Source organism: Dreissena polymorpha, chromosome 1, assembly GCF_020536995.1.
Source record: "Dreissena polymorpha isolate Duluth1 chromosome 1, UMN_Dpol_1.0, whole genome shotgun sequence".
Classification (NCBI taxonomy): Eukaryota; Metazoa; Mollusca; class Bivalvia; order Myida; family Dreissenidae; genus Dreissena; species Dreissena polymorpha.
This window is the reverse complement of record NC_068355.1, coordinates 141,224,611-141,251,681: the sequence shown is the minus strand read 5'-3', so window position 1 is coordinate 141,251,681 and position 27,071 is coordinate 141,224,611. Positions and strand designations below refer to the sequence as shown.

The window sequence follows — 27,071 nt, the reverse complement described above, 5'->3', positions numbered from 1 at the left end:
TATAAGCAGTCACTTTATTTTGTCATATAAATAGTATATAAAAGTATCACAGCTGAACTTTAACACAGTTGTTTTGTGCGGTCCGTTCAAGAACACTGGGTGCACAATTATAAATAAATTGTATGTACAAAATAATAAATTGAACTACGTAAAATTAAAAGATATTTCACAATGAGCATATTTGTTAGATGAGTAGGATGGGGTTAAATCGAATATCTTTAAAATGAATGATCAATGAAAAATTGTATATTTCTGAAAATAAAATGCGCAATGATTTAAATGAATGTTCCCGTAATGTATATACACAGACCACAGAAATGGAAAATAAATTTCCAAAATGAGCAAGACTGTTTTAGACAGCGTTTACTATGGGATATTCAAACATTGTTTCAATCATCGTGTTAATTATTTTAAAAGTGCTTCTTTGCTGAATTGTATATAGATAAACACTTCAAACATAGTGTGTTTACTAATTCGCAAGTGTCATTATCATGTGTCAATCTGGATTTGACATAATTACTCCAGTATTCGTCAAAAACCTTGGTACAACAATTAGAGAAGCAAATTGATCTTTATAAATAGACGCGGTTTCACAACTCCTTCGTTTTGTGTTATCATCCACTAAGTTCGTCAGAAAAATTTTGCTTACATTACCCACTACATAATTGATATATATATATTAAAGGACATTTAAAGTTCATATAAAACTCGATATGCGAAGCAAGTGCATGTTCCACTAGGGTTTAACAGAGATTGTTGGAACATTCATGTGAAATTTGACGTAACAAACATTTTACAAAAGGGCTAAATCTTCATATTTTGCTAACAAGAATTATGGCATCAGCCACAAAACCAGGTTTTCAACAATTAAGTAATCAATTAAGACGTGTGTGCGCACTCAAACGCCAGGTCTGCACAAGAGCTTCATGCACACACACTGTCAGTGCAATATCTTCCACAAAACTTAAGTTATTGAACGAAAACTGGTATTTGTTGTAACTGACATTTGACAAGATACGCCTAAAATGCTATCCCAAGTTAAAGACCTATATTCTATAGGTTTTTACCCAAGCTAGGTCTCCTTGCATTACTGCTGTATAATGAGTGTCATCAAAATTGGTAAATGCCAACTAAAATGTGTGATCGGAAACGACCTGTTTGATGCAATCCGATGCCCGTCCGAAAGTCCGCCGATCATACAGACGCACATATAATCAGCAGTAGATTCACTTATTTAAAAACATGTGTTATAAGTTAAACACATTGTTTCTCTAATATAAGATTAACGAATTAAGTTTCACACTCGCACTAAACACATATTCACTGTTTCTTTTAAACATAACACTCTTCGCCTGATAAGTTACCAATACTGTCTTTTCGCTCAGTAGATAATGTACGCACAAACAGACCGGCAGTGGTTCTGTTTTTTTCCATACTTTCCTTTCGGATTAAGGACGAACGTCCCGTAGTTAAAGGTGTAGCCAATTTACGACTGATTGTATCACTGAAAGAACCGGTGCTTTTGTCATCTACGAGTGTTCCCGAACAAACGTTATTATCTATCGCATGTAATCCAGTACTAAACTCCAATAAGTTACACACGGACTTCGACTTTCCCAACTGCGATAAAGATCTAGGTGCTGGGATTTTTGTTTTCTTCTGTCCATCGACTTTATCTTTCCGGGGTTGAACTTTAATTATTTCCTTTATTTTTTTGACGATCGTGTTTGAATCATTTACGACACTGCCACTCACTGGCTCTTCCCGGTTGCAGTTATACGGGGGTGTCGACTCGGAGCGAGCCGATCCAGCTGAACTGTGGTTGCTAGCTCTGCTGCTTTGACGATGTCCGAATGGGGATGCAGGTCGGCTACCTATCTGCGTTCGCGGATGAGTTTCACTGCCACTTGCTGGACTTTCCGGGTTGGAATTATACGAGGATGTCGACTCTGGACGCATCGATCCATCTCGACTTTGGCTGCTAGCTCTGCTGCTTTGACGATGTCCGAATGGTGATGCAGGTCGGCTTGCTATTTGTGTTCGCGGATGAGTATCACTGCCATTCGTGGGACTTTCCGGGTTGGATTTATACGGTGGTGTCGACTCGGGACGCATCGATCCATCTCGACATTGGCTGCTAGCTCTGCTGCTTTGAAGATAGCTGGATGGTGATGCAGGTCGGCTGGTTATTTGTTTTACCGGAAATGCCTTTCGTACAGATGAATCAGTTCGTTGTTGATTTAATGATACTTTCTCAGAAACAGGGTTGCTTTTCCTACTCGCAGTGTTAATTGGAGATGGCGGCCGCTGGTTTGCGTTTATATGTGGACTAGGGGACGGTGACCTTGTATTTGCTTTCTCGGAAGTTGAAGACCCTGATACACTGCTTCTCTTTCTCAGTGAATCACTTCCAGAATTTGACATTTTTGTCGATACATTTTTCATTTGGCATAAAGAGCTTTTCCTCGATTGACTTCTTGAGGTTGATACTGGCTCTTTCTCAGCTGATCTTTTACTGTTTTGATTACTTCTGTCCGATTTGGACGATTCTGATCTAGGGCAACTAGAGTTTGTCACAACACCATCCCCGGGTGTTTCGTTCACAGAGTTTTTAAGTTCCTGTTGTCTTAACTCGTGAAATAATTGTTCCATTTTAGCATACATTTCCGGATCCTCGGGTGGAGCTTCCAGTTGTTCTGTATTAATTTCCTTTAACGTATGTATAGGCAACGTTAAAGCCGCTTTGATTTCGTCAAGACTCCGTGGTTCTGCATTTATACTGTCCGTCAATAATAAAGAATTCGGTGTCATAGCTCTTCGCACATTAAATGCTTTTGGTTGTTTTACCTTCGTCTGCCTTGCTGTGGTTTGAACCCATTCTTGTGTTCTGTCGTACGACTTTTCTTCTGGTTTGTTGGTTTTTAGAAATAACTGACTAGGCTCAACACTTTGTGGTCTCTTTTCACGGCTAATTTCTGCCATTCTAATCTTTGCTTTATCATTGTGTGGCGTGCGTGCACGGGCCAACACTTTCGACTTTACGACAGGTTTATCTGGCGTACTTTCCACACGCTGATTTGTCAATGAGAGTGTGTGTTTGTTTGCCGTGCGATCAACACTTACTACAATCACTGGTTCCGCAGTAGTCTCTTTTTTCTCTGTTTGGATGTGTTCCTTAGTTAAAACGTGTGTTTCTATAAAAGATGTTTGGTCAGATGTCAGATCAAGACTAAACGACGAGCGCAAATATGGCCCGGGGGTAACGGCCCTTCTCAATGACGCAGAAGAGTGAGGTGAACACTCTATAGACGGAGTAGTTGACCGTTTTCTAAAAATGTCTCGATATGTCTGTTCTTTAATTTTATCGGCTGATCTCGCGATTTCGTTTGCATGGGCGACGCTTGTTTTTCGTGGTGTTGGTGGGAGTCCTGTCCGATTTCTTATTTCTACTGGAGTCGATAAAGAGGATTTTTTTGGTAGTTTCGGAGTCACCGGTCGTGGTATACATGACGGGGTTGTTCGACCAGATGGCGTTTTAGGTCTATTTGAAATATCGAGCGGAGAATCGGCTTCTTTCTTCTCAAGTATGTGTCTATGTGTATTAATATCGTCGATTTCATTGTCAACAGAATCATTTTTGACTTCGTCATAAGAAACAGACACATATGAAACGTTTTGAGGCTTTATATTCAATGTAGGTTCAGTTGAAATATCATTTACCGAGTATAAATCCTTTTGTCTTGCGATTTTGTTTGCACTTGTATTGGAAGTCTTGTTTGTCAACGTACTGGCACTTGTTTGCGTTAATGTCTCTGTTTCTTTTCTGTTAAACACGTCGTCATTCTGATCCAGCCTCTTATTCACACGGGTGCTCGTTTTTGAATTATCTGGTGTGAAACTTTTTTTGAATGGCACGTCTGAATACTGTGATTTATAATCTGTTCTTTTTGATGTCTGAACAGAATCCAGAGTTGCTGACTTCGCTGAGTAAGTGGTTGATTTTGTTGTCTTATCAGATGACGGCGATGAGGTAGAATAACCACTGCTGGAATCTAAATTATGCTTGGAAGACAATCTGGACGATACTCGTGAATAATGTGTTTCGGCCTTTGGAATCCGGCACTCGCCTTTTTGATCAATATTAGCTTTGTAACTATCGCCACTGCTTTGCGAAAATGGAGATTCGCACCGCTGTCCTACGTTGTTTGGTACGGTCAATGTACTGTTGAGCAAGTTTTTGAATTCGCCCAACGACATAGTGCTTATCTTATCAATCGCAAAGTTACTTGTTTCAGTCGCCATTTCAATGTTAGGTGTGTTATTCTTTGACAGATGGGTAGCACTAGAACTTGATGAGTGTCCTTTTAAATCGTCGCCATCAAGAGAATGTCTGAAAATAAAAAAATGTATTAAATATATTTTAAAACCGAAACGCAATGAGATTGTATAGCCTCTAATGGAAGCATAAAGCAATAGCAGCGTTCCGCTCGACAGTCCGAGCCGCTTCTTTTGCGGAGCACAACTCATGGTATATTAAAGGGATTGGGCTTTAAGGTGCACGGTGCATGGGCACAAAAATAGTTTTTTCAAAGTTCTTGGTCTTTTGTCAATGGTTTTCTGCAGAGAATACCTCCCTTAGTACTGAATATATATTAATAAACTGTGTACATTTACAGAAAACGTGGAAAATACGTGCAGCGCACAAGAACTTTGCTTATTTTTTGTGAAGTCTGTATTTTGTGTAGAGGTTTCGAAATGTACCTTCATATAATATTAGATGGCTTCAGAAGAAAATGCCGAGCACAACAAGAACATAACCGATTTTCAGTATTTACATAGTTTTGCACTTATTTTTTTTCATACACCAATCGTACATTCATTAGTTTTGAAGTGATAATAAAGCGTCATATATTGAACTAGGGAATCGAGAAGAGGAACACGTAAAAGAACAATAACTATTTTCGGTTGTATTTGTGTGTCCTTTCTATAACTTTCTTGTGCAATGTTCGAGTTATTTGATGACCTTGCGGTACAGGTTAAAGTTGAAGTTGATGGGCCGTCAGAGCAAAAAAATAAAATAGCATGCGGATGGTTCGTAAAATAATAAAACATATTTGCACAACCATTAAATCAAATAAAAAAAGTAATAGTATAGGTTCATTGACGCTTCGACCGAAACAAACAGTGTTTTAACGACTGTGGGTTCGCAGTAGTCCATTAGCTATAGCATCAATTGGAAACGATTTTTCTATACGCCATCAATAAATGTTGACTTTTATAATTGGTCAATATTATCACTAAACCCAATTTTTGACGGACCTATATAAATACATGCGATTTCTGAATTATCTCACCAAATTGAATGACTCTCCAAAACAGCCCTTCCATTTAAACAAAATTAATTTTCTATTTCATGCATGGTAGATGTTATTAGATATTTAATTGAAAATAGTCATTCCCAGCGGTCAAGCACATTACTCGAGCAAGCACGCTTTCGGTGCATGTGTCTTGACGAATACAAACGATTTAATTCTTTGTTCGACGTTTATATATTACACATACATGTGCATGTTAATGTCTGTCGTGTTTAATTCATTGTATTGCTTTTGGCAGTTGGTAACAGTTTTAAGTCATTTGCTTCGCTAGCGGATAAACCTAAAAAAGCTCAACACACTGTTATGAGCGCAACGAGAAATTTTAAGTTTTAAAGCATAAACTCTCAAATGTGGTCCTTTCAGGATCATGCGAATGATGTAAACATGCTGTTAACAACTGACTATTGTTATTACGTTTACAAATCAAAGCGCTGAAGTCACTGAAGGTGTTCGCTATTGCATAATCTTAGACGCAGTTCAGTTTTCAAAATTATGTTATAGCTTTTTATATCGCAAGTTTGAAATGAACACAACCCATTCGAATTTATAAAGAGTGTGTCTGAAAGCACAGGTCGAGATGTGTGTGCACTGTTTATCCTCATGTTTATTTTATAGAGATAACTTATACAAAATAACAACAATATGTCTCTTTTTTCACAATTGGTTGCTGCACTTGCAACCATCTTTAGAATTGTGTTTCCTTGCTAAAAAATAACAAGCCTATAACATGTTGTGTTATGTGTATCTAATACTGTATCTGTTTTCTTTAAATTATTGAGCAACAATTTTGCCAACATGACTTTTAATGAAGAATTAAGCCCCGTTTTCCCTGAAAGCAGCCAATATGTACAGATTTCAATGATAAACTGGCAAATGTCGTCGCACAAGCTGTTATAAACACTAGAGTGGCCAATATCGTTGAACAAGCTCTTAAACCTTATAAATGCTGTCTGCTACAGTGCACCAGTGGTTAAGTATAAACAGGCAGTGGTTATCGTTACTAGCTGTAGTTGTCGTCCCTAGCGTAGTTAAAGCATACTAATTTTCAAAACTGCCTCTCTACTTTAGCGTGAGCTAACGCTCACACTAAAAAAATGAACAAATGCAAAAACGACAAATAAGGGTATTCCGGTATTTCGTTTGTATTCCGGTATGTTGCTTGTATTCAGGGATTTCGGTAAGATGTGTAACCCCTGTCCACACCAGTGGTCAATCAGTCAATGTAGAAACAAATGAAGAGAGATAAATTCATACCTGGTGGGACAAGGGAAATTAATTTTGTAATATATTCTAAAACTGCAACGCCCAGATGTTTCTTTTCTTTATAAGGAAAGGAACATGCCGTAAGCACTCTTCAAAGAGTATTCAAATTATCACCTGATGACAAAACTGAGGTCTCCAATATATTTTCCTATGCCTAATAATACTGTGACACCGCAAATATCGATCTACATTGAATAACTATTGGTCACAGGTTAACATGGAAAATAAATGCAAAAACGCAAAACCAAAGCAACTGCAATATAATTGTATCGAAGCAAAATTCAATACCAATTGTTTTATATGCTTGTAAAATAAAAAGAAGGACCAAGCGCCCAAAGGCGCTCACCTAAGTGAACTGAAGGAATTCCACTTTTCTGAGAAGATAGAGTTCTGAATAATAAAATTACGTGATGAAACGTAAATTTTTAAATTCTATGCACAATATTGTTTTCAAACTCGGCTCGGCCTCAAAATATAATTCGAACAAATATTCTAACCAAATGTCATGAAGATTTGAATTGAAATGTGACTTCTATGGTGTTAAAAAGCTTTTTCACTTACTTGACCTTATGACCTTATTTTTACCTCACGTGACCCAGTTTAACATTCGACCGAGGTAGCATGAGGACACATTTTCTGAACAAGATTCATTCAGATTTGATAAACATGTGAAACGTACGTAGTACGTTAACAATGTTTCAATAAAGCATGACATGTATAAAGAGAACTGCCCAGCCCCAGGTGGTCCTGTTTGTCAACGGACTTGAATCATTTTTTTAACTCTGTGTATTATTAGATAAAATTTCTGACCAATTTACATGAAGATTGGACTTAAATGTGACTTCTAAGAGTGTAACAGGATTCACTATAGCGAAGATCAACTGCCCCGACCCTAGGCGTCCGTATTCAACGGACCGGAACCATTTTCGAACTCGGCTGAGTTATCATTATATCAATGTTCTGAACAAATTTCAGGAATATTAGACATAAAATGTGTTCACAGTAGTTTTTCTTTTCAAATATGACATGGTGACCTTATGTATTACCTCACCTAATGTTTCGAACTCGGCCGAGGAATGATTGGAACAATTGTTCTTCATAACTTTCATGAATATTGGAAAACAATGCGGTCAATAAAAAACAACAATGCCTCTTTTAAGCCGTATAAGGACAACTTCCACAGCCGCCGACGGCCTTGTTTTTCACGAACCGGAACCATTTTCGATATCCGCCGATATATAATTACAACAAATCTTCTGACCGGGTTTCGTGACGTTTCTTATTAACTAAAAGCCTGTTTATAATGACAATATCGTGGTCATGAAACTAGGCCCCTAACTAAAATATCAGACAAAACCCAGTCTAGAAGCCTCATGCATTACCATTTATTAGTCAATCTTGTTGAAACTTTGTAAAGTGGTTAATCTAAACAATAAACAAATGTATATACTAATAATTTGAATCTGGCTAAATTATGTTAAAGACACTAGATAACACGGTCAAATCCTACAAAAAAACTCGTTTACACAGAAGCCACATTAATGACTTAATCTTGATGAAATCACGTCTATATTGACAATATCTAGGGAAATTTAATATCTGGGTCCATTGAGGTAAAAAAAAAACATGTCAAATATGAAAGAAAACAACAACTTAGAAACACCCTAATTGCGTATGAGCTTGTAGCATTGCAGCAGCTTATAAATGCTGGGAAACGTACCTTTTTCAAGTTTTTCAAGTTTTTTTACGAATATCGGATGTTCCAAATGCATAACGACCCCATTCGACATGTTTGAACTAGAAGACAACACAAAGACTAGAACACGAAAAACTAGAACCGGAAATGCAAATAACCGACCCGTATCAAATCATTGATTGTGGGATTTTTGCAGAAATATTTACAAGAATCAAACGACGATACGAGAAATATATTGTTTACAAAATTATTATATATTTTTCCATTCAGTTTTGAGAAAATTAACAAATAAAATTGGATAAGACGCGTTGTTTAGAGTATAAGCTATTGAAATGTTACAAAATATAAAGAGAACAACTATACGATTTTTCATTTGTACACACACAGTTCTGTCGAGGGTTCCGTATTTCTTACATAAAACGGGTAAGTATAGATATTATATTAAATACTGAAATAAGTGGAACCCCGTAGTAGCCGGTCTTGTTTGAACATTGAAAACCAAAGTAGATAAAACGTAGTCTGCATCTCATGCTCGCCTACATACCTGCGGTTGATGAGCGACCAACCCAAATTTCATCAATCGTATTTTAGTTTATATAAATTTTGTCGGAAATCGAGAATAGCAATTTTTCCTTAAATGCGTATAGAAAAAGATCGTCAGTCTTTTCAGAAAAGAATCGTCACACACCAAGCCATACAAATAAGAATTGTTATTTTCATACTTATTTTCTACCTTTTCAGACAGGTCTACAGCGTGCATTATTTGATTAAACTATAGGTCAATGGTCCTGTCTCTAAATGTCAGGTGAGTGCTCTGTCGACCGCGACCAGACGATATCGCAAAACATTAAAAATATCTTCTCTTACTCCGCTTGGCAATGGTTTTTGTGAGTCTCCCCCCAAAACACACATAAACTAGCTTTATACAAGCAATCGATATCCGTGGAAAATTAAGAAGCCTGTTTATCAAGTGCGACAAACAAGCGTGAACAAACAAACATAGATCGTATGGTACCGAGACGATAATTTATACAACTGAAGTGGGTCTAAACACGTTCATGAATATACATAATACACGCTCAATTATGGGAAATACAACATTAATTGTTATTTAAATAAAAACTAACAATTGTGAACTTATAAGAATAAAAAAAGTTATCAAAGGTTGCTACTGTACCTTATTTAAATTCACATCTGTACATAAATCCATTTAAAAGAGAGAAAAACGCCATCTCTCTTTAGACATTACAAACACAATACGGTTTAGTAAACACAATAAAACGTATAGTACAGAATGTAAGTTTGCCGCATTGGTTTTAACTTTCTGAATATCTGTATACAAAATTCCCCGATTTAAGACGACCACACTAATCTTATCTACTACAACTTAACTGAAATACAATAATCGAAGACTGTATTTGTTCAGACCTGCCCGTATCGATCTTAACGTTGGAATGCGCATTATAAGTACACCGCGAGGGTTATGTTTATTTATTCAATGTTCACAGCGAACAGATCGGTGCCGCTCGAAATAAAGCATTTGTTCCTATTAGAATTATGTAACTCATTTGAAAAAATCGTTGTGTCCTATTAATGTATGTATGAAGTCACATTAAAATTAAAGATGAACAACGCATAGATTAGGTTAAAATCAGACAACTTCTGTTTTCTTTAACGTTTTTATCAAATATTCAACGACAAAGTAGTGTGCCGTCCATAAAGAACGTCACGCTATTTTTTAACCATGTTTACCCCCCCCCCTTGTCACAAACTGTCACAATTCTCGGACCCCCCCCCCCCCCTCTAAAGTATGTCACAATTTCTAACAATATTATTTTTCATAAACTCCTCATTAAATGTTAATAGTTTTGTCATTTACAATTGATGAGGTCAAGTCTTAGATATCTTTCAATCATGTATTCTTTACACACAGGATAACAGGATAAGAAATATACTAGCTAACTCGATAATTATGAAGATAAGATTCATTAGAACAAATATTACCTCTGAATCTTCAAAATTTTCTCTAAAAGCAACTTCTATTAAATGTCACAATTAAAATCCGAATGTCTCTATCAGTGACATAATTATGCCTCTGACAACATAGAAATAGTAACATTTCCGGCATGACGAAAGCAAGGCTATATAAAAAAACAAGGCTTCGCAAAAATATACTAGCGCTCCTAGCAAGTGGAACAATACAGTCAGGAGATACGCACTTTTACATAATTTTTAATTAAAATGTTTCACCAAATTTTTGAAAAAAACAACAATATTTTTTATTCTACTAAAAATGATTTTTTTTTAAACTAAATACTTTGTTAAAGGTGTGACGTCACACATGGCCTGACCACCACTTTCCCATGTCACAAACGGTCACACTTTCTTACATCCCCTCCCCCCCCCCACTGGAGCGTGACGTACTTTATGGACGGCCCCTAAACGAAAATATTAGTGGACAAAAGCTGATTCTAGTCATAATGATTATTATATTATTCCATTAACTCGATATATGACGCGATCACATAGCAGCGTGACAATGTTCGTTAAGGGCTGTTTAACCATGGGTACATTAAGAATTATTGCAAAATAGCTTAACTTTGCTTTTAGTTTAGGTGACTTAAATCGTTTATGTGTCGAAATATGTGGGGCTCGAGCGTTTGGGTATGGGTTTAAAGACACAACAAATCTTTGCAGCCCACACGACTTGGTACGTATATTACGATGTCCTCGAAGAGTGCCCATGAGTTCAAATAAACCCACAGTATAAATTTCGTTGTCATTTCGTCCTAGAATATAATAGAACGACACAATTTTGATTCAATAAATATTGAGGTGCTAACTTATCACCAATTAAAATACACTTCTATCTTCAAATCTCATAGAAAACGGAAAAGTGGATTCACTGATTTTAATTGAAAACAGCGTCTTGTAGCATAGTTCTCTGAATTAGTATTGATTTGTAGCACGTTTCGGTAATGAAGATTTAATACAAATGATTTTTTTACCGATATGTGTAATGCCTTCAAAAAGATTCATAAGTATACATACAAAACATAATTACCTTAAGCCGAGACTTGTACTTAGCAACCCTGCTTCTTGTGCAAACATGTTCTTTTCTGATAAAGCGCCGTTCGAGATAGGGGCCGCGTCTAGAATGTCCTCATTGAACATGTGGTCAGCATTCCGTGTGTTGGCCTTGTAGGGAGCTGCGTAAGCAATGCTCTGTTTTTTGTTAAGTCTCGGTGTATTCATTTTGACGTTGTTCGTTTGAAAAATGTCCGTAGAGACTGTTGAGTTCTTCGGCGAAGGCGACAAACTGCGCATCCTAGGAGAGGGTGGTCTAGCCGCTGTTGCGTCTGAATGGCCTGCTCTGGAGGACAGCGGTGTCGACGTTGCAGAAAACTTTCTGGAAGGTTGGGGAGTTTTGGGCTGAGGTACAGACGGCGTGCTACTTCTCCTAGTTTGGACCGCGCTACGCACTCCCGGTCGACCTCCTCCTTTAAATAATAATCGGGAAACGACGTTGAATGGCATAACGCGGGAAGCACTCTAAACTTTGACTAATACAAGTATTAAATTCATAAAAAATAATTGAAGTGATGTAAGTTGAAAAATCAATGCGCTCAATGAATTTCATTTGTTATGCATTTTTCACATCTTCAGACAAAACATTTCAAAACAAAATAATTACTATTAAAATCGTAATTTAAAAGTTATCTCGACAAAATTGACTTTATTAACAGCAGTAAATTTCGAGAATGTGTATGCACTGTTAAGCATCACATGTGTGTTATAGATATAACTTAGCCTAAATAACACCAACAGGCCCCTTTTTAGAATTACTATAAGTAAAGACAATATGACGACAATTGTAGAGTAGGAACCTGTAAGTGTAAAATGAATAACCGCAATCACCAATCAATGATCATGTCTTGGTAACTTCGGATTCCTATACCACTCTGATTACAGGGCATAGACAAAATAAGCAAACATGGATGTACAGTGCAATGTAAAGATTCTAATTGCAATTTTATACTTCTATGCATGAAAGTATAAACATTATTACAAAATGTTGGTCATGGACACTAAAACGCTGTTTAAAACATCTTGATCGATCTGTGAACTTTTTTGTTTCTTTCCTGAACCAGTTTGATTTTCAATTTGTTTCATTGTTTGTGCTATATTGTATAATTTTGACCATATTATCACGTGATTATCAAGTGATAATAATGATTTATTTAATTAATGTGATGCCTACTCAACAGTTACATAAACAATCGAATCATCGATAACGAGATGAAGAATTAAGGAAATAAAGTCATGCAAAAATCCGCATTAATTATTTACAAAAATACAAGATAAATGTAAATTTACTAAATTATATTGAACATATTTTAAATATCACAACGTGAACGTTGAAAGCTCGTAAAATATATTTACATACTCGTATTTTGGTATAAATGAAAAATGTTCCAAAAGATGACAAACAAATCAGTTTTTTAGAACACATAGAAACCTTTTAAAGCTTGGAAAATAGCTTTAAAACAAGTTATGGCCATTGACACGCCTTTATTCACCACAGCACATAAAACTAGATGTCTACATATCAATGAATGAAAAATTCTACTTTCAGCAAACTATTCTAGCAGGTACTAATTGGCACGCGTTCAAATATTTTCGGATTTTTTGCACCGAATGATCCTGTGTTTTTTACGATTAACATCGATAGCAAAAATAATTATATGGTTGGTGCGTATAATATTTTTACGTTGAAAGCGGGTTATCGTGTTCTTAATAGGCTTGACTCGACGTCTGTTTTAAGATATTCCAAAATTTAACCCCATAAAGACAGTTGTAAAATAGTACCTATAATGCTGCTGAAATGGATTCTACTCATAAAGATGAATTCACGGTGAGATGATAAATCGCAGAGGATCAAGATAAAGGCTATGTTAACTATTAAAAAATAATAGCAGTTGTTCGCAATTTAAAACTGAAAAACGCCACAAGTAAGCCGCGCTCTACCGAAACGGGGCTAATGCAAGTGCGTAAAGTGCCGTCTCAGATTACCCTGAGCAGTCCTCTACGCCTCATCAGTGACGACACTTTCCGCTTTAACCCTTTCAGTGCTGGAACCGAATTTTGAAGGTCTTTGCAAACAGTTTGGATCCAGATGAGACGCCATATGGCGTCTCATCAGGATCCAAAATGTTTGCTATTCTGATAGTATTCTTTAACAAAATCGAAGAAAATGCTAAATTTAGAAATTCAACAGACAACATTTTAGCAGACGACAAATTTCCCAGCATGCACAGGGTTAATAGTACTTTTGTTTTAATTGAGGTCTCTTCTTAACAAGAATCCAGTTTATGTGAAAAGTGTCGTTCCTGGTGAGCATGTGCAAACTCCGAAGGCTAATCACGGACGACACTACGCATATGCATTAAACCCCGTTTTCCTAGAGCGAACATAATTTTATTTTAAGAACAAACCTTTAGGCGACACATTTTCTTCATAGATAACAAACATACAGTTAGTACTTCAACAGGCTTTACCTTGGTAACCACAGCGACACGGGTCATGTCTGTCCAGATAGTGCTCTAGAGTATCCCATCCACCACCCACACGTATCATCACGTGTTTGCGTAATATCTGAAATACAGGTGGACGTATCATCACGCATTTGCGAAATATCTTAAATATTGATGGATGATTTCTAATGCTGCAACGCTCAAAACAAACCAAACATTGACTTTTACTACGTAGTTTTTTATTCAATGGAACACGATTACTAGCAATGACAGACCCACACCATACAAAAATCTTACTTAAATTATTAAAGCAACCGTCAATATTACGGGATCATAAATATAAACACACAAGGAATAATAAGTCTTGCCTTTCTGTTCCAAAATTAAACATCGAATGAATCTATACTGCAAGAGTAGTTCGTTTGTTTTCTCAACTGTCAACACTGGGATAATTTCAAAGTGGTTAAATGCTCTATTCGTGTGTGTGTGTTTCCAAGTTAAAGATCTTTTCAGAGCCATACGCTATACTATGTATGGACCCGGAGTGTGCCCCAGCCGAGCCATACGCTATACTATGTATGGACCCGGAGTGTGCCCCAGCCGAGCCATACGCTATACTCTGTATGGACCCGGAGTGTGCCCCAGAAGTCATACCTAATTAAATTAATAGCCTCACGAAGGTCGGGACGAAGTTTTGAATTATAGCTGCAATTTCCAGCTATTTCGTTGTTACTGAAATATTTTTCACTTTTTGGTGTGGCCTTGTGATGTTTTGGAAAGCCGGAGTACCCGAATAAAACCCCGCATAACCGGTATTGTGACCATCAGCCAAACTCACATGCTACCGGAAATGGGACTTTAACCCAGGTCGCCTAGATAAGAATCGAGTCTACCAACCGATGCGCTAGCCGGACAGCCATAAACGCCCTATTCAAATCCCGACACACTTAAGGTATTTTTTGATGACGTACTTAATGGAGCGGGTAGCAAATAACCATATATTTCATGACATGCAAGAGTTATCGGTAAATCTACCAGCACACTATTGACATGCCAATAGTCTAGTGGTACACTGCTCGAACACAAACCTTAATGTCGCAGGTGTGAGTCATACAACTAAAAGATATGATTTTGTTTTATCTTTTCGTGAAAACTTCATCATTGATTTGTAAAAATCATGATATAATATGTTTTATTCTCTCTGTGTTTGCTTCAATCATTAAAAAAATACATAACAGACAATAGATAACCACCAATACAAACGTTCATTTCATTAACATTTTCAGTGCTGGATCCGAATTATGAAGGCCTTTGCAAACAGTTTGGATCCAGATGAGACGCCAAACAACGTGGCGTCTCATCAGGATCCAAACTGTTTGCTATTCTGATAGTATTCTTTGAAAACAATATCGAAGAAAATGCTAATTTTAGAAATTCAGCTGACGACATTTTAGCAGACGACAAATTTCCCAGCATGCAAAGGGTTAACGTCCGTCGTATCCGTTGCTGTTTTGCAATGTTTCATACACAATTTCATCATACGATACTGTGTAATTGCCATTAAGTGTATATATTATAATAAATTGAAAGGTATGCAATATTTAAAAAAAAATCTATTCAGTTCTTCGCTTGAAAACCGTTCATCAAAACCTACTGACATCATTGGGCCACATAAGCGGACGTATCATGAAACGGCTTTAGACATGGCATACAATACAAAATTAACGTGACCTCAGATAAATGAAGAAATCATTAAAAAAAACAATGTTATTGTCAAGCAAAATGGTCCCCTACCGGCTCCACCATTGTCAGAAATCCCACCATTTTCAGATTTTTTTTTGGGGGGGGGGTTGCCATAGCAACCACAATTTTTGACGTAAGAACACAATGAAATGACGTGCATAATGTCCATATTGCAATCTATTCATGTTGCAAGTTTCATGAAAAAATATTAAGAACTTAAAGTTATCGCAGGATCCAGAAAAGTGTGACAGACAGACTCACAGACAGACTCACAGACAGACGCACAGAGCGCAAACCATAAGTCCCCTCCGGTGAAACCGGTAGGGGACAATAACAGATTCAAAACAGTGAGATTATACATACTATGACAAGTGAGACAAAATGGACTAAATATAATATTATAATAAGGTGCAGTTAAAAAAAATCGCCTCTATACGCGTCCACGCATTAAACACACTCACGACAATTCTCCTTTACCTACTGATAGCTCTGTTTCGCTACAAATTCACGTTGCCAAACATATACCGCAAACGCGTATATGTAACGCATATACGGTGACGCTCTCAAATATTAAGCTACTTTTTATATTGGTAATATTTGGAGTTCCAAAGAATTTAGCCCATATAAAAAGTATCTCTAAATTCTTTGCGCGTCTTATAAATAAGACTAGGTTCGGACATATTAATGCGTGGATGAGCAACGCACAGAGCATATACAAGTATCATTAAATTGCGCATTCTGACGACATCTGACGATATATTCGTTAATATTATTTTAAACTGTCCATTAAAAGTATGTACTAATGGTCGCTTTAAATAACTTTATAGATATCGTTTATATCAACGCTCAGTAATGTTGTGCATATTTATAGTGTATGTACTTTGTTGTGTTAAAATTCTCATTGAAGTGGTCGATTATTAACGGGTAATAAAATTCGAATTCCATTGAAGGTTTTCATCATAAAATATTTGTCATGGTGTATGCACTTCGTCTTTATGAGTGTAGTAATAAAGCATTGAGAGTAGATTGAAACGAAGAAATAAGAATTTTTGTAATACACCTCTATATTTAGAGGCAATACCATCGATATGCCCGTTTAATAACTGTAACGTGAAAAAAGAGGTGTTACATGTATGGTTCAATTGTGTATTGTTATAAGCATGTTTATCGACTTACCCGTACAAACACTAGGGTTTGGTTATCTCCGATTTTGTATTTTCCTTCCCCGACTTTAATGATGGCAAACTGGCGTGGGCAAGTGCATCGGCCGACTAGTTCTTGAACCTGTAGTAAGAGATACAAGAAATATCTTTAAAAAAGATATACGGCGTTGATTGTGGTCGATGTTTATGAACGATCAAAAGTTATCTCTATGAGATAAAAAGTAGCGGATGCCTTTTTTCTGCGCAGTTCTTAGCTACATCATAAGCAAATCAATTACGGGGTGTTGCGCCAGATTTCGTGGCTTATTATGCTTTATGTGATATTATTACTCAGATATCTATATTTACAGAATAGAAAAACACAAGAAACATGAAAATAAAAGAGTGCATATAGGTCAGCCGGCAATACTCGAATCTTATTTAATTGCATAATTATAGTATAGTGAATTATTGTGCTCATGCTTAATAAACTGGTCTAGATGGATAAATATTTCTAATTAATTTTATCAAAATTGGTCCTTATCATGCCAATGTTGAAACCATATTAAAAATCGATGATTGGCATACCACAATAATATCGCCGAATATCTTTATTTAGTATCTTTCTGATCAAAACATACTTCAAGTGCACAAAGTTTACGAGACGGCGTTTATATAAAGATTTTTGCAACTGACCGCAAACTGACCTTGATACCTTGCGGATTGGAATGCAATGCATTACAGTCACTACGTTATTGTCAGTAAGACCGGTGTAACACAATGATCGCAACCCCTTCTGCGAACTCCGACGATGAACTGTATATAAACTATGACTTTCACAAATAGCCGCTTATTGACCCGAAACCTCGCGGGTTGAAATGCAATGCAAGTAAGTACTAAATATGACAACATAGCCTTTAGTATAAACGCTTTTGCGCTGGTAATTCTCTGAAAATAAAAGGTGAACGCACAAACTGTATTTATGTCGAAAATTGATTGTAAAACTGTTCTATCTATTGAGCCTTTTCATTAGAGATAAAATTGTTTCATGCAGTAAAACAGTGTTACAAAGACGCGGATATGTTTCCAATGTTCTGGTGTTATACTCAAATCAGCCAATGGAATAAATGAAGTGTATTCATTCGTTCCTAGCCGCGGGAAATTTTATTTGAGTATTATTGGACCCTTACAAAGGTCAAGTCAGGGTGAAAAGCTGGCTTAATACAGCTTACGCCGAAAAACTATGGTCACCGAAACACGGAATACATAACAAGATAGCCATGATGGTCTCAAAGTGCTCACCTGAATTCAAGGTAAACCAATTGTTGAAAATTGAACGGTTGACATAAATTTGGACACCCGTAACTTGGCCCATGTATTGCTGGAAAAAGTATCCTGACCAAATGTCATCCAGATTGAGTCATACATGTTTCATATACAGCAGTAACATGTTTTTATCCCAAGATATAATCAGGAGACTTCCGGACGCATGAGACCCAGATTCAAAGTTCAAACTAAGCCTAGATATTGTAAAGATAAACATTCCGACCAAGTTTTGACAAGATTTGGTCATAAATCAGGCTTCTAGAGTGGTGGTAACAAGGTTTTACCAGGTGAGCTTATTTAAATTCATGTTATATATATTCAAAGTTGGCATAGCTATTTTCATTATCAGTGCCCTTGCTACACTTTGGGGGATTGGGGCCGGGGCCCTTAGGGGGGAATTTCGCGTCGTTTTAGGCGGAAAGGGGAATTTCAGAAGATCTTTTCACCAACTTTTCAACACTTAAAATTGCTTTATTTTAATGTAATTTACATAAATATACATTTAATCAAAGGTTAATAGAACGATACCAGTTGGCAACATAGGTATAAAAGTTTTAAAAAAAAACATTTTTAGGAGGGGGGAATTTTTAGCTGAAATAGGGGGAAAAGTATACTATTTTAAGGGGGGAACGGGGCCGAATTTCGGCCCCAAAAACGGACAAAGGCGGGTCCTGATTATTAAAAAGTTTAATCAAGATTGAGTCATAAATGTAGCCTCTACATTGTTTATGGACTCTGGTGACCCAAATTCGATGCGGCCTCAAGAGTGATTCTAAGGTGTGGCATTTTGTCCGAGTCTTTTAAAGCACTTAACCCAGATTCGAACTAGGCCGGGATATTGTCAAGATCCACATCCTGACAAAATTTGATTAAGATTTACTCTTATATGCTGAACCTACAGTGATATCATGTATTATAAAGCTTTGACCTAGCCACCTAGGTTTTGGTTCAAATCTTACTCAGACTCAGATTCGATCTCGGCCTAGATATTGTCAATAAACACATTCTGACCAAGTTTTAATAACATCGAGGCATCTATATTGGCATTTAGTGTGAAAACAAGGTTTTAAAATCATTTGACCTAATGACCTACGGGTCAGGAAGATTCGATGAAAAGATGAAAACTGCCAGACATAAGGTAACCACAATAGCTCATCATGAGCACTTTGTGCTTAGATGAGCAACAAACACATCGTATACGTGAACACTTTTTCTAAAAATGAACATTTACTGAAATTGTGACAGATCTTGACCAGAGGAACAATATATGATTACAGTGTTGTTGGACCGCGTATGCTGTCGAATAATCTAAAGAAAGAAAGGACCAAGGTTCACGTCGTTGTCTAACTTATTTGAGGATATCAAGTTGTTTTGGCTTTTGTTTTTCAATATATTCCTATTAGATGTATGACAAAAACACGTCAAGCCCGCTTTCAAGAATTCCATTACTTTTGCAATTATTTGAGTGTGACATTGACCTTTGAGTATGGGACAAAGACGTTACAAAAATGTCATTTCTAACAGGATTAAGAATTTTATTTTATAATCGCCATTAGGATGATGAAGTTACAGTCTGCATAACCGTTACCGGTATGTCTTAAGATGTCCATTTTTGAGCGTTGACCATTTTTTTTGTTCGTGTGATACAGGTACTCTTACACGCGACATATCATCAAATTCTGTCAAAGGTATGGGTATGGCAAGTTTTTTTTTAAATGTCAGCTGAACGATGACGCTGTTTCCAATACCAGCTGTAAGATGACCTTTAAGTTCGATATTGACCTTTTAGCTAAGGACATGTATCATACACACAATTTAATTAATACTATTTTTTTCTCACAAATTATTGATATACAATGTTTATTTAATGAATATTTGCTGTTCAATGATTGTTTATTACGGTATTGAGTATACACTTGGAGACACTTCTAACGCATCACTTTTCAATCTTGAATATCTCAGTTACGAGTCAAGATATTGCTTTAAAATTTTACATACGATCATTTGACTACGTTCTATGCAAGCTCACGATAAAATCATTCATCCGTGCCGATTGGACGCTTTAGCACGTGGGGTAGGTGTGGTTCTATATTTTTGCACGGGAAAATGTTGAAACGCGATTTAATTCTAGTTTTATTTCAATTTAATTATTTAAGGTGGGTTCTTACATAAGGAAAATTGGCTTGCACATACTGTAGTCAATTGATCACATGTGCAATTTTAAATAAAAATATTTACTCATTACTGTGATATGTAAGTTTTAAAAGTGTTGTGTTAGAAAAATCACCAAGTGTAGTAAAAGGCGATATACATTTTATTCCAATTTAATTTAAATTTCATAATTCTAGGTAAGTTTTTACACAAGAACAACATAACATTAATTTAAGAAAAGCATTATGGCTCGTATGAATATTCACGAGCGAAATTGCTCAATCGGCATGTTGCAAGCCGGTCAGTTATTAAGACGTAAGTTTATGCGTTTTATTTTCACATTGTTATTATTTAACGTGGTACGAGTTTGCGAATTTGACTTTTGAAGTGACGTTTTTAATTTGTTAAGTTTTACATTTTGTTGTTTTTCAATTTCAATTAAATTTTCAGGAGTTATCAGATATGTGTTGAATAATTCTTGGTCAAAATTTCAACACAATCCGATCAAAAATAATGGAGCTATATTGATATGATTAAGTGATGCGTTAGAAGTGTCTCCAAGTGTATATGTACCGGTACTTAGTATAACTTTGGTTTGTTAAATTGAAAGGCACATGTACGCTTTGGTTCACTGGCTCAAAAGAATGTGTGATCACTCCCAACATATAGTACATACTACAATAAACCACTATATGAGCGAGCTAAATACCATTCCTGACTGGCAATATGAACAGATGAACCGATTGTCTGAAAAAGCATTGGCATAAAGGCATCGAAAATATGGGGCCAAAAGTAAACAAACATAAACTTTGCATAAAGTTTCCACATGGATATAAAAAAAAAGTAAACGCAGTCACTTAATGATTTAACTAAGGCCTAAAAAAATGTTTGTTTCTGGTTACATGTCTAAAAAATGTGGGTCGGTAGGTAGGCTTTTTGTTCTTACCACAACACTTAATTGAATATTTAACTCTATGAAAATTTCATTATTTTCAGGTATCAGCAGTGTAAAATGCATGACGACAAAGTACTAACTTTCAGATATAGTTCTTAAAGGGGCCTTTTCACGTTTTGGTACATTGACACAATTTATAAAAGTTGTTTCAGATTTGCAAATGTTCGTTTTAGTTATAATATTTGTGAGGAAATAGTAATACTGAACATTTACCATGCTGTAAAATATGCATATCTATATGCGTCTTTTGACGATTTGAAAACCTGAAAATTATAAGGCGTTGCAGCGCGAAACGATAGAATAATTTGGAAAGTTCTGTTGTTGTTGTTATCTTTTGGGAAACTAAGAGGATAACTTATACAGGCAAGGCCCTCAATCTGTCAAATCCACGGCCGAAATTCGGCCGCTTCCCCCCCCCCCCCCTGAAAAGTATACTTTTTTCCCCTTTTTTGGGGAAAAATTCCCCCTAAAAAAAATATAGATAGATGTCTCATGATTATTATATCTCAATTCTATTTTAATTTAATCTTGTCAAACATACTAAATTATGAAATAAGCAATGAATATAGTGCAAACATGTACAAATGTAATAATTACATAGTAAGTAAAAAATCCCCCCAAAAGGGAAAACGCCGCGAAAATTCCCCCTGCTATGGGTAGCGACCCGCTTCCCCTAAAATGGATTGAGGGCCCTGACAGGTAAAACAAATTTTTAATTGTATTCTTGTTTTTTTTTCTGGAGATTTTTAGATCCAATGTTTAAATTTATCAATATAAAACATTTAATGACAAGCTTCAATACATGCCAAAATCTGTTTGATCCAGATTGTTTATATCTGTAAATTACTGTACAAATATATATTCTTTGAAAACTAAAGACTGCATTTTGAATAAAGCGCTTATTGACTAGAATAAATGTTAATTAAACATAACATAAACAAAAATAACAGTTCTGAACGATTCAGACGCTTTCCGAAGTTGCGTAAATTTCGGACATAAAATTCGGATGCGGATTTTGTAACAGAAAAAAAACTCTTGTCTTTATCTGTAAATTACTGTACAAATTAATATTCTATGAAAATTAAAGACTGCATATTGCATAAAGCATTTATTGAATGGAATAAATGTCATTGAAATAAAACATTAACAGTTCTGAACGATTCAGACGCTTTCCGCAGATGCGTAAATTTCGGACATAAAATTCGGATGCGGATTTTGTAACAGAAAAACAGGGTCGGTCGGGTAACCGGAAACAAGACTTCTTTTTTAGGGCCCAAAGTATTTCCATCATTCATGCGCATAATCATCAGGCACATACGAAAAAGTTGGTAAATGTATAGGTACATCCAAATACATGTTCGCGTTTGTGTACAATATTACAGACTACTGTATCTGCTTTTATTTATTTTTAAATAAAAGTTAATATGTGTAGTGGACAGATGACCTTATTTAAAACTGGCAATTGCATTTCCCTCGTTGTTTTTGGTTTCATTGTGAACTTGGGCAACATGTTTTGGTCTAATTTATTGCTACGCCGTACTTTTTAATGGGAAAAAAGTTGGTATTTTATATGGGGCCGATGTATTCGGATCCGAAGGATACGGCGAGCAAGCCAATTTAAGTATTACATATGTATTGTATAGTGGCTGAGTTCTGCCATATCATTTTCAGGCGTACAGGAAAACTCTATATCATTTTGGCGGGCATACTTTTCGTTGCGTTTTATGTTAGGCATATTTAGGCCTACGGTCGCCAACACGACAACATGCCCCGTATACTCGCTAGAAAGACAAACATATGTCGTCCCTTCCGGCTTCGGGTTGATGTAAGGACGAGTGTGAAGGTCGCCAAAACAACGACTCATCAGAACAACATAAAGGATGACAAATGCCATAAACCATTATTTGCGCCTTTTTGTTCATTCAGTTAGTACCGGTAACAATTTTTGTTGGCTGTTTGGCGACGTCCTTTAAAACCGACAACAGGCCAAATCGATATGACAGAATTCAGCCACAATATTGTCGCGTATTTCGATTATTGAATCCATTGTACATGCCAATTGGTCACAGCGTATAAAACGTAATTGTCCTGCACCGTAATATTTAATCTCGTGAAGAAAGAGCACGAATTAAATTGAGGACACATACAGAAAACAGTAGTCGTAGTTGTTATTCGGAACACTGGCTTTTCCACTCATTTACATACGGTGCAAATAAAAGTGACATAAAACCTTGGGTTATGTACTGTTGACCTTAGATCAAAAACGAGTATTCACGGGGCACAAGAACATTTAACAGCAAAGTGTGTATGCATTGACGTAAGGATAATACCTCCGAATAAGGTATATTCCAGCGCGTAATGAAACAGTATGATAGTCAGTATGCTAATACGAAATCGCGAGGATCGGGTTGATATTGGAAAACTATAGTATAGTAATAATAATCAATTTGGTCAATAACAAATTCCTTTATCTTGTACCATTGCCGTTAATAACAAGTATATGTTAGCTGGTTTTATATTCCCCAAACAATAGACCATACGTGACATTGCACTTAAATACCGTGACAATTTCTAAAATGGAAGGCTCCACTTTATATGTTGATCCTTCATCGCACACATTTGCTTAAAACCGAAAAGTGCAGAATAACATTAATTAATTTAGCATTTATTCGAAAATAAACAAAAACGTATTACTATAAACGCGGTTAAAATTTATTATGATTTAAAAAAATCTTAAGTTTTTCATGATGAGTATTACCAGGAAATTTCTTACGATGTTATGTAAGTCATTTATGTAAAAATAAGTTAATGTCATCGAAAATTGACTTATTTAGGTGTGCAAATCATAACACACACATGTGCGGTGATTATGTTGTTTTCGTTAAACATTTACAAGAGCGCTGAGCCGAGTCGTACGAACTCACTTTTAAAGGGGCCTTTTCACAGATTTTGGCATTTTTTGAAGATTGTCATTAAATGCTTTATATTGTTAAATGTAAACATTAAATTTTAAAAGCTCCAATAATAAATCAAAAACAAAATTTAAAAAAGGAAAAAAAAGTAGACCAAAGCAGGGCTCGAACCAGTGAATCCCGAAATGCTGAAGTAAAAACGCATTAGCCAACTGAGCTATCCTGCCAAGCATACTTCAAGTGCGTATTTTATAAGTTATATAAGCAATCATCGTAGTTTCACAAATTTAAACGACAACAGAACTCTCCAAATTATTCAATCGTTCTGCGTTGCAACGCATTATCATTTTTAGGTTTTTAAATCGTCAAAAGATGCATATAATGGCTATATTAGACCATGGCAAATGTTCGGTAATACTGTTTCATCACAAATATCATAACTAAACCGAAAATGTGCGAATCTGAAACAACTTTTTTCAATTTTGTCAATTTACCAAACCGTGAAAAGATCCCTTTAACTGGAACTAGTTTTGAACGGTTACACGGCTACTATAAATTTAGAAATGTCTATCTTTCAAATGTTTTTATGAAGTCTAATGCTGATTGTGGAAAGATTCATGAACATTGAACAAGACATGTGACTTAAAGAGTGTTCACAAAGTTTCACTATCGCCATACAAGGAAAACTACCCGATTGAGACCATGTTTTTCAATGCACCGGAATCATTTTCGAATAAGCTGAGATAATAAGAATAAATGTTGGAATAGACGTTCATGAATATTGATCAAACATTGAGACCTACAGAGTGTTCATAAAGAATCACTATAGCCGTTTACGAAAACTGCCGACCCCTTGCGGCCAGGTTTTTGTAAACGAACTTAATTCAATGTCTAGCTTGTTTATCAGTAGAACACATGTTTTGACTAATTTTCACGGACATTGGAAAAAACTTCTGTGGTGTCCACAAGGTTTTTCGTTTATTTGATCAAGTAAGCTTATGTTTGACCGCATTTCATTAATATTTGACCAAATTATTTCACATGTTTTGAAGTATTCACTATAATCATATAAGAAAAAATGCCCAACCCCTGGTGGCCATGTTTTTTAAACCAACCTGAACCATTTTCGAACTCGGTATTCTTAGAACATATGGTCTTGCTAATATTCATGAAGACTGGAGAAAATTGTGACTTATTGAGAGTTCGTAAATAGGACCTAATGTTTACCTCACATGACCAAGTTCCCAACAAGACAAAGATAATATAATGGGGGCTAGTGTGCTGAGCAAGTTTCATAATTTAATTATTAATTATTTGACAATTCATGTGGCATCAAGAGAGACTGGGGGACTGAGTAGAGTATTCACAAGGTAAATGTTGACGATGATCGATTCACGACGCACGACGGAACAAAAGCAATCACAAAATCTCACCATGAGCACGTCAAGTAAACTAAAACTTATATCACATTCGTTACGTAATCGATGTAACGAGCACTAATACTAACATACCAGTTCATCTAAAGACTTTACGTCACACGTTATAATTTGTGCCGGCGGTTTTCCAGTTTCAATCTCGCTTTCAATTTCCTCTTCCATGCGTACAATTGTAGGGGCTAGCATACCGAACTTCGCACCTATTCGCGCGACCTCGAGTAAACAGAGCACCACACTCCGTTCGTTTTTACATAAAACCAAATCATCGGTCTCGAAACGAAGAACCTCTGGAATTCCTAATCTGGCTGTCCAGGTAATAAAATTAGAAATATTGTCTCTAGCCAAAAACGTGCCAGATTTAACGTCAGTTCTATACTGAACTGTATACCCTGGTATTTGTATATCACGAACGAAGTTCGAATTCAACGTTTCATACACCCCTCGCGTTTTCTGTTCGTCGACAAACTGTCGTAACTGGTTTGCGTGTTTGCAGAGGAGAACGCCAGTCTCCAGCTCCGTCAGGAAGTTATCTGCGTTAATCACGAGCCCCGTGTAGAGGGTTGCAAACCACTCGGCCAGGTCCTCTTTCATTGCATACACATACTCGTCTTTACTTCGGAACGGCCGGAGGGGCTTCGGCTCGAGCACGAGCAGCCCCGTCACCGCCTCTGCGCTCATGATACACGATACACGGGCACAGCAGGCAGGCACGAACTCAGCACCATAGCAGCTGGTACACACGAGTTTCCACAAGATAGCAGACACTTACACGATCTAGAATCCCTCTGCACATTGTATGTAAATTATCGAACATCATCAGCAATCCAGTAAGGCTGATTCTGCATGTTTCTACACAATGAGACAGACGTTAGATTCCATTGATCTTTCATTCATACACGCCATTCGCATAATTATCGAAAACTACCAGCTACTGGTTTGAATAAGTCTTCACATTCCAATATTTCCACTTGACAAATCGATCCACAAGATTAAACTTCGCTCTCGCAGGTATATAGTTAAACTTAACAACAAAAGAAATTACTTCAGAAATAGTTATTAATCGTAAACCCAATATTATCTAGCACAAAAAGATCAACAGCTTACAAACTATGCGATATTGATCGCGAGCTTCTAACATGCACAATTTTGTTTTATTTCAATAATAATACACGAAATGGTTAAGTCGTGCGTAGCTTAAGTAACAATCCGAATCGAAAGATTTGCACAGATTTTAATCCGGCCTTCACTTTAAATCCTCTTTACGTGCTAAATTCTTAAAAGGATAAAACTTCTCCCTCATGTATACGTATGACACATCTTATACATTTACACACAGCATTGATGCCATTATCCCGATGCACAAACGAAAAGTTGATGTAGATTCTAATTTGTAACAGCATACTGTATATCTGATCGCATGTAGCTTATAGGTGTCGCGTAACACGCCTATATGCTGTGGCATAGAGGCAGACATTTAAAGCATACAATAAACACGTTGGTTAACCATGTAAACCAGCCATCACCCATCAACATCGTAC

At 36.3% G+C, this 27,071-nt stretch overlaps 1 protein-coding gene across 1 annotated transcript; it reads right to left on the bottom strand.

Moving 5' to 3' along the window:
• LOC127852986 (GAS2-like protein 2A) lies at positions 1 to 27,071 on the bottom strand. Its single transcript, XM_052387100.1, has 5 exons — positions 25,609 to 27,071; positions 16,788 to 16,895; positions 13,893 to 13,989; positions 11,399 to 11,834; positions 1 to 4,390 (listed from the first exon to the last, which is right to left on the bottom strand). The coding sequence occupies exons 1-5, from the start codon at positions 26,209 to 26,211 to the stop codon at positions 1,333 to 1,335; spliced, it is 4,302 nt and encodes a 1,433-aa protein (XP_052243060.1). The 5' UTR covers positions 26,212 to 27,071; the 3' UTR covers positions 1 to 1,332.